The 10,000-nt window shown below is 36.4% G+C and overlaps 1 protein-coding gene across 4 annotated transcripts in view; it reads right to left on the minus strand.

Moving 5' to 3' along the window:
* Positions 1-10,000, minus strand: part of LOC309485296 (uncharacterized protein MYH16) — a 78,220-nt gene that overhangs the window by 47,103 nt on the left and 21,117 nt on the right. For all 4 annotated transcript variants that reach the window (XM_082152079.1, XM_082152081.1, XM_082152082.1 and 1 more), the window contains 3 exons: positions 8,376-8,462; positions 6,034-6,179; positions 2,802-2,892 (listed from right to left, as the gene is read on the minus strand). In XM_082152079.1, coding sequence (XP_082008205.1) covers positions 2,802-2,892; positions 6,034-6,179; positions 8,376-8,462 — 324 coding nt within the window. The remainder of the gene's footprint in view (positions 1-2,801; positions 2,893-6,033; positions 6,180-8,375; positions 8,463-10,000) is intronic.

The following is a 10,000-nucleotide window of genomic DNA, read 5'->3' on the forward strand; positions in this document are numbered from 1 at the left end:
GTTCTCCAAGATTACGAGTCTCCCGTCTCGTCCGTCAAGCCCTTCAGCCGCAACCAACACCAGGAGAATCTGACTTCTACATGCAGTGACTATGAAGAAATGCATTCGATTATATAAGAAATTAATCTGAATAAAAAAGATAAATCTGCATTGTTCTCCGTTTCCAAGCCTAAATGCAGAAACACTTTCCTTTCATGGAGTGTGTAATAAAGATCTTTGGGTCACACTTTACAATAAGGTTCATTAGTTAACATTAGTTAATGTTATTTAACTAACATGAGCAATACATTTGTTACAGTATTTATTAATCTTTGTTAATGTTAGTTAATAATAATCCAGCTGTTCATTGTTCATGTTAGTTCACAGTGCAGTAACTAATGTTAACTAATACAACCTTTGATTTTAATAATGTATCAGTAAATGTTGAAATTAATATGAACTAAGATGAATAAATGCTGTAGAAGTATTGTTCATTCAGTAATACTTTACTTTACAGTGTCCTTGTTACATGTTACATGTACTTACCATAGTAATAACAGTAAATTATGCATAATTACATGCAACTAAACCTCAACCAAACCCTAACCCTATAGTAAGTACATGTAGTTAATGAATATAACTGTACTTAAATATATAATTACACTGTAACAAAGACACCTTAAATTAAGTGTAACCGTTCATTCTTAGTTCATGTTAACTAATGAACGTTATTGTAAAGTCACACCGACCGGACATGAAGAGGTTAAACTAACTCTGCTTTTCAACAGCTTCAACAAACTTTGCTTTTGCTCACAACATTTTAGCAAACTTGGATTTTCATTCCCAGAGAAACTTTACGTTCAACTTAGAAAACATTTGCGTTCACTCAAAGAAAATCTTGCATTCGCTTTAAAGACGTGTGCGTTCCCTGAGGAACACCTTCCTGACATGAAGCGCGAGTGACAGGGGTTAAACTAACACTGCTTTTCAACAACTTTAACATGATCTAGCTCTCTCTCTCTGGTCCAGTATATCATTCTGCTGTCATTCTCTGAGGCCAACAGAGCACAGGTTACCCAGACCCTGTTACCCCTTTTCCACCAAGGCGGTGCTGGTGCCGGTTCGGAGCCGGTGCCTACTCACTAACCAGTTCTGTGTGTTTCGACAGCCAAAGAACCGGTTCTCGGCCAGGAAAATTGGTTCCAAAGCGGCACCAACTCTTTGCTGGACTAGAACCGTTCTTTTATCACGTCATGCTTACGTCGGGGGCTGGAGGCGGGGTTATTGTCGGACTTCTTCTCGAACGTAACCTCTGTCTATAGTAATCCAGACGAGCAGCACAAATGTGTTCTAAACGTATTCTTCTGATCCCAATATAGGATCGCAAAGCCAGGAGAAACATCTGCAGAAAGACGATGTAGTCCGCCATTGTAATTGTTATGCTTGAAGTTGGCGCAAGTGTTTCTGGGAAAGCTAAGACGTATGGCGACGTACACAGTGACGTAACGACGTCGTTCGCTGGGCTCTCTAGTCAGTGGAAAAACAAATAGGTTCTGAGAAGGTTCGCAAGTTGAACCAACTTTGAACCAGCACCAGTTCCGAACCAGTTTTTTCTTTTAACCAGACCCTGTTTTCTGGTGCTCTTTGGAAAAATGTTGCATTTGTTTTGTGTTTTTGTTTTTTTCTTCATCGGAATGGTATCAAACTTGGTAACGGTTTTGGCACTTGCTATGTGAACACACAAAAAAATTAAAAATTCATGGAAATGATTCATAAAGGTTAAATGGTTCTGAAAAACGTCCCACTTGAGCTCCTCGTGGTCAGAAACGAGCGCATTGGAAATAAATTAGACGAATTTCCTCTAGTGGAAGCGTTTGGTACTGCAGCCGAACAACATCTCACTGAAAGATCATTTATTGAGATATCAGGCTTACATTTTTAACACACCTTGTTCAGATTTATGGATTTGATTTTCTTACATTCTTAGAGTAAAACAAATATAAAAAAACAAAACAATATATATTTCATATAAAAATTTTAAATAGTATTTATGCACATTTTTCATAACAATAAACGTAAAATTCGGTAACTTTAAGTTCACTTTTTAAAACTTTTCTCACTTCAGCAATAATCTGCTAAGCGTCGTCTTTAAAAAGAGATCAAACTTCAGTCTGTCGCTCTAAAGCATTCAAGATTTACCACAGTTTAATTTGGAAATTAAATTTTCAGGTCTATGCTCAAAAAGTGAATAAATGGATTATAAATACAGCGTAAATATAATTTAGTGCCACAAAATCCCCTAAAAAAACAAAATATTAAATAAAAAACATTATCAAACTAAAATATAGTACATTCATTTAATTGAAATAAAAATGTAAAGATATCCGGTCATTTTTGACCGACACGTAAAGAGGGTTAAAAGAGGAGTGTGAGGTTTCAGCCAGAGCCGTCCCTCTCCAGAGAGATGTTATCACTTAGAAAATCTTGCATTCGCTTACAAGACTTGTGCATTCCTGAGAAACCTTGCGTTTATTTGCAAATCTTGTGCGTTCCCTGAGGAACACCTTCCTGACATGAAGCGCGAGTGACAGAGGTTAAACTAACACTGCTTTTCAACAGCTTTAACATGATCTAGCTCTCTCTCTTTCTGTTCCAGTATATCATTCTGCTGTCATTCTCTGAGGCCAACAGCGCGAGGGTTACCCAGACCCAGAGAGATGTTATCAGCTGGACTGTGTGTGTGTGTGTGTGTGTGTGTGTGTGTGTGTGTGTGTGTGTGTGTGTGTGTGTGTGTGCTGAGAGACAGGAATGCTCTCGCTCACCTGGATCTCCTTATTCTTGGTCTGCAGGCCTGCGTTCAGATCCTCCTCCTCCTCCAGACGGGTGCTGACGCTGCTTATCTCCACATCTTTCCTGACAGAACACAGACGGGAGAGGGAACGTGAGGATGGGAGTGACAGCGCTAATTCAGCATGCGTCGTTTGCTAGCCGTATCCGATAAACGTCAGACATGTCTCAGGTTATTAAAAGTGCCAGTCAACCCCAGCACGACATCTGAAGGACTGACTGATGGATGGAGACTGTGAATTGTCCTGTACTGTATATTGTTTTCTTAACAAAAGCCCCTTTAAGGCAAGCCGGTTCACTCGACGGACAGCTTGGCAACACCCGGCACTGATATTTATATTGCGCACGCAAGAACAGCTCCCGTCAACATAAGCCTGTTGCTAAGGGAACGGGAAAAATATAAGATGGGAGGACAAAATTATATTTCAATGCTTTTATGTTCTTTTTCAAAAATGTTACATTCTGCAGTAAAAGCAATGCATTCCCCCACAAAACGTCTGTGTTCCTCCAAGAAACTTTGCATTCGCTCAAAAAGTTTTGCGTTCTCTAATAAAGTGTTGCATTCCTCCAAGAAACTTTGCGTAAGCTAACAAAACTTTTGCGTTGCCAAAAGTTGGCAACTGTGAGAAATAATCACAATTACCTTTTTTTACCCGTGAAAATGTGCGTTCGCTTACAAAAGGTCTGCGTTCCACAAAGAAACTTTGAATTCCCCCAAAAAACTTTTGCATCCCAAGAAACTTTTGCATTCCCAGAGAAATTCTTGCAAAACTTTTGCATTCTCTCTGTAGTAAAAGTCTTGCATTCCCTCACAAAACGTTTGCGTTCTCCAGTAGGAGGATTGTGTTCCTCCGAGAAACTTTGCGTTAGCTCGCCAAGGCATCGGAATAGTTATAGTTTTATGCAGTTTTGCGAGCAAACCCACATTTTTACTACAGAAAGGTTTTACTGGAAAAATCCAAAGCTTTGAAATAAAGTATTTTTCTCCCATCTCATATGTTCTCCATCACGTCTCCTTGGCTCAGGGGCTCTGTACATTTACACCTCAGCGTAGAAAATATGGAAACTGTAGCCGCGTTTCAATTACCCTTCAAATTGCACCAATTGAAATTGCGAATTGAAAATACGGCCAGTGGAAATGTAAATTTCGCAAAAAATCCCATTTATCGCGAAAAAGTTTTTACGCTCGCATGAGGTGCTTTTCCAGGCAATTCGAAAATATTTTGCAAAACTGCAATGGAAAACTTACAGGTCACCTGACATCCGTAAAAGTCGATCATTCTTTAAAGATGACGCGGTGTGTTTGGACAGAAGACGAGACAGAGTTCTTTATTAAACTTATTAAAGACAAAAGAATTACAGGAATACAGGATTCTAAAAAACAAAGAAATGCCACAATATTTCAAGAGCTTGAAGCAGAAATGAGGAGAAACACCAGAAACTCCTCATACGAGCCGCTCCCAGTATAAAGGTCTTTCCTTGCCATTAAAGCTTGAATAAAACATCCATTTTATAATAATATTATTAATTAATTAATTAATTTTAAATTAATTAATTAATTAATTAATTATTAAAATATTTATAATAATATTTATAACTACAGAATATTCCATTAATAATAATGTCTCGTGCAGTGGCTGATATATACATAAACCGACCAACATCCATTGCCATGATTTTTGGAATGATTTACAATTGACTTAAATTTGCGAAAAATTTAGTTTTAGTTGCATAACATCAGTTAATGGAAACATGTCATTTTGCAGATTTTATTGACATTTAGAAAATATTGCATAAGTTTTGCACAAATCTGTAATAGTGAGATACTTTAAAATAAGAAATAAAGTCATACAGTCGGATAGAAAGCTAAACTGGCAAGTAAAGCCGTAATTGTGAAGATATAAAGTCACATTGTGAAATATGAAGTGAAGTCAGATATTACATCACAGTTATGAAAAATAGAGACTGGGACAGAAAGTCACTAATATAAGAAATAAAGTGAGATATGAAATGGCAACTGTGAGAAATAATCATAATTACCTTTTTTTATAAACAGTGTAAACAGGTTTCCAGTATCTAAGAAAGACTCAAATCTCAAGTTTTAAGTGTTGGCCAAGATTGATTTTCAATATCATATTTCATCAAATCAACCATAACCAAACAGGTCATGCCTCCATCAGAAAGCTGATTGGCTTCTATTCCTACAACCACTATATCGAGAAGTTATGATCCCCGTACGGTCTCTGCTTTTAACCCTTCATTACTTGAAATATTAAAATCTGAAGGAAGGAAGGAAGGAAAGAATGGATATTTATAACAATTTCCTTTTCTCTTCTCATTGGGCCTCCATGAAACAGCTGGTTTTGGTTTCTTCAGAATAGACACCGCTCTGCAAACGAACAAGCCTGAACAGCTCCAGGAGCCCGAGGCTTTATCTCCTCAAAGCTCAGAGAGCGGCAGTGCGAGCGCAGATCATGTTATAGACAAGAGCCATCCAAACATCTGTCTCACTGAGAGATCGTCTTCATCTTTTAAACTCCGCTCAGAGACATCGAACATCTCAGGGCAAGATCATTCGCTTCAATGCATTAATATATGGACGTTTATTCTCCATCGACAAGTTCAGGGATTCCTGAAATTCTTCAAACTATTTCAAAAGATAATTAATTAGGAATGCATGATATATCAGCCACCATATCAGTATCGGCTGATATATGTTATTTATATTTGTATCAATATATTTGTATCGTTATCGGCCTGATGAGAACGTTTGATTGATATATTAAATCTGATAAATAATGTGTTATCTCCTTCAGCTGAGACTCTTCAGATGCCACTGTTCAACATGATGGGTTTGAATTGCTTGAAATATGATTGAATCACTCGGAAAAGGAAAATAGAGTTCAGTGCAACATGTGCAGCGCAAGTCTGTCATATCGGCTACATAACATTATCATGAGAACATCATTATAATTGTGTGATTGGGACATGATGAGACTTTTGTTTTTGTAATCGGAATCTCAAAAATTATATGAAAATTTGGATTTAGATTTATCGGCCAATATATCGGTTATCGGCTTTCAGGTATAAAGAATTATCGGTTATCGGTATCGGCCCAAAATGTTATTGAAAGAATCGGTGAATCCCTATAATTGATTCATCAGTGAAATAGATATGAAGTGAAGTTCTCCAGAGTTTGTAACGCACCTCCTGATCATCTCCTCCAGACTGGCCCTCATCTTGCTGATCTCGGTCAGGTTTTCCATGCCGTTCCTGCCGTCTCCCTCCAGCCTCCTCCTGCTCTTCTCCAGATCTGTCCGGTGTTTACGCTCCTGCTCCAGAAGATCCTCCAGCTACAGGACCAAATCATAGAGATGGGATGGTTGAAACCGGGCCTCCGACATCAGTTTTAGAAGCACTACTGTATCACACACGGGACATTCTAAACACTTAACGTGAAAAATGCGTAACGTGTGTAGACTACGTGGCTTAATGTAATAAGACAGTGTTATTAAAAGACCAAACTCAGTAAACATCATACTAATAAAGTATACCATGTACAGAAAAAAAAACGCAATGCGTTTAATTACACGTTAAGCATTTCCCTCCCATAGAAAGCCATAAAAAGAAAACGCTTAAAGGATGCAAAATTCACTTTTATATGGTGTTTGCAGTGTGTGGACACAACCACCATACAATGAAGAAATCCATTCACTCCTTTTTTTAATCTTCAAAAAGTCTAAACACTCTCAATAATCAACCGGTTGGATTTTTTGAGCACTGTGATGTCATATTGCTCATGCCCCGCCCCCAACTGCAAATGGACTGTCCCGTATTAGCATATTTCTGCCCTCAGCCATTTGTATACTGTCCGTCAAGGCATCACTTTATGTGTCTGGTGTCGATGCCCCACGGAAGGGCCTTTTCTAAAAAAGTAACTAAGTCACGCAATTAGTTACTTTTTGAGGGATTAACGCAATATTGTAATGCATTACTTTTCAAAGCAACTAAGTCCCGCAATTAGTTACTTTTTGAGGGAGTAACGTAATATTGTAATGCATTACTTTTCTAAAAAAGTAACTAAGTCACGCAATTAGTTACTTTTTAAGGTGTAACGCAATATTGTAATGCATTACTTTTCTAAAAAAGTAACTAAGACACGCAATTAGTTACTTTTTAAGGGAGTAAAGCAATATTGTAATGCATTACTTTTCTAATAAAGTAACTAAGTCACGCAATTAGTTACTTTTTGAGGGAGTAACGCAATATTGTAATGCATTACTTTTCAAAGTAACTAAGTCACGCAATTAGTTACTTTTTAAGGTGTAACGCAATATTGTAATGCATTACTTTTCTAAAAAAGTAACTAAGACACGCAATTAGTTACTTTTTAAGGGAGTAAAGCAATATTGTAATGCATTACTTTTCTAATAAAGTAACTAAGTCACGCAATTAGTTACTTTTTGAGGGAGTAACGCAATATTGTAATGCATTACTTTTCAAAGTAACTAAGTCACGCAATTAGTTACTTTTTAAGGTGTAACGCAATATTGTAATGCATTACTTTTCTAAAAAAGTAACTAAGTCACGCAATTAGTTACTTTTTAAGGTGTAACGCAATATTGTAATGCATTACTTTTCTAAAAAAGTAACTAAGACACGCAATTAGTTACTTTTTAAGGGAGTAAAGCAATATTGTAATGCATTACTTTTCTAATAAAGTAACTAAGTCACGCAATTAGTTACTTTTTGAGGGAGTAACGCAATATTGTAATGCATTACTTTTCAAAGTAACTAAGTCACGCAATTAGTTACTTTTTAAGGTGTAACGCAATATTGTAATGCATTACTTTTCTAAAAAAGTAACTAAGACACGCAATTAGTTACTTTTTAAGGTGTAACGCAATATTGTAATGCATTACTTTTCTAATAAAGTAACTAAGACACGCAATTAGTTACTTTTTGAGGGAGTAACGCAATATTGTAATGCATTACTTTTCTAAAAAAGTAACTAAGTCACGCAATTAGTTACTTTTTAAGGTGTAACGCAATATTGTAATGCATTACTTTTCTAAAAAAGTAACTAAGACACGCAATTAGTTACTTTTTAAGGGAGTAAAGCAATATTGTAATGCATTACTTTTCTAATAAAGTAACTAAGTCACGCAATTAGTTACTTTTTGAGGGAATAACGCAATATTGTAATGCATAACTTTTCAAAGTAACTAAGTCACGCAATTAGTTACTTTTTGAGGGAGTAACGCAAAATTGTAATGCATTACTTTTCTAAAAAAGTAACTAAGTCACGCAATTAGTTACTTTTTAAGGGAGTAAAGCAATGTTGTAATGCATTACTTTTATAATAAAATAACTAAGTCACGCAATTAGTTACTTTTTGAGGGAGTAACGCAATATTGTAATGCATTACTTTTCAAAGTAACTAAGTCACGCAATTAGTTACTTTTTAAGGGAGTAATGCAATATTGTAATGCATTACTTTTCAAAGTAACTTCCCCCAATACTGTTCTGGACCGCAGACACAGACTCACATCTTCCGCCTGAAGCTTTAGCTTGGCTTTCTCTTTGGTCAAGAGGTTCACCTTCTCTTCCTCGCACTGCAAGTCCTCGATGGCCTGCTGCAAAGATAAAACAGAGAATCTTATGAGTCTGTCGAGCAGATGTGGCATAAATCTGACCAGGATGCTTTCATTCGCCCGATCACACAAGATGTCAGAGGAAGCATGATGTCTTAATCAAATCAGACCCTAAAAGGCACATTCATTCCTGTCTAAAGCAAAGCAAAGCAAACAAAAGTGCAAACCACACCGCGCCAACCCAACACTTTGGGTTTTGACTCCTTGAATGAAGAGCTCAAATAACAATCTGACAACTCTGGCAACCGGGTTGAGAAGGTAAAACCACCGGTCGTAAATCACACAGATGAGCTGCTACTGTTAGACATCTGGCTTACGTTACTCAACACCGCTCGTAGAGTTTTATAGAGCACAAAAGAGATCGAGAGAAGAGAAAAAGACACTTCTTGACTTTCCAAGGTGAACTAAACGGTGCTCTGCATCAACATGAACACAGATACTGTACAGCAGCGGCCAATGAAGGGAGGATGTTCGGAGGGGATAATATTTTATATTTTTTTTATATTTTAAACTTGGTCAAGGTATTTATCTGACAAAAAATAAATGGATAGAAAAACAAAAAGCTCACACATTGACTACAGCATAATCAGTTGTGAATATTTGGATGGTTCTCTCTTGTTTTTGCATGTGTTGCCAAAAATTATGTCAGCAGAATTTGTAATGTTTCACTGCATTATTATCACACATACAACAATCGATTCCAAGCACAACTACACAATATGCTTATAACATCTTGAATAAATGTTTAAGTCCCCCTGTGGTGAAAATCCAGCGTTTAATGTTGTTTATGTGTCTATGTGGTGTTTTTAATCTGCTTTAAGACAAACCATGTTTTAAGGGATACAATTATTGACTACAGGGTGACTTTAATAATATTTTAATGCAGGGTAAATGAGAACCCATGTGCAGCTTTATTCCAATAATCATGAGCAAGCATTGGCTTGACAACTTGACTTAAACATGAGCATAAAACATAACACTCACCAAAAGTGGTTACAGGGAAAAAAGCTATACAAAAGAACAATGCTAACATGAGGGCTATTTATACACAAGAAGAGTTGTTGTGAACAATCAAACAATGAACCAATGAGAAAACTAGACACATAAGACTAGTGAAGCACATGACAGGATCACATGACGAACAGGAAACATGACTATGAAAAGTACAAAATAAAACATGAATACATGAACCTGAACCAAAACGTGACTCTGAAGATGTTAATTAGGCCGGACATCAGTTTTGACCACCAATGTATTATTATTTCATTGGGAATAATGAAATAATAATACATTTATTTATTTATTTTTAAGAAGAAATGTCCTTGATATTTATGTCCTTACGCCCCATAAAAAAAATCTAAATTAATTTGAATTCATAAATAAATAAATAAATCATCACAGAGCCAGGATGTGTATGAATAGCATTTTAATGCATATCTAAATGAATAAATCTTAAAAAAAAAAAAAATTCAAAAAAAAATTCAAACAGCATCACGACACGGATGCATGAAGACATATTA

This window comes from Leuciscus leuciscus (genome assembly GCF_965113295.1).
Source record: "Leuciscus leuciscus genome assembly, chromosome: 21".
NCBI lineage: Eukaryota > Metazoa > Chordata > Actinopteri > Cypriniformes > Leuciscidae > Leuciscus > Leuciscus leuciscus.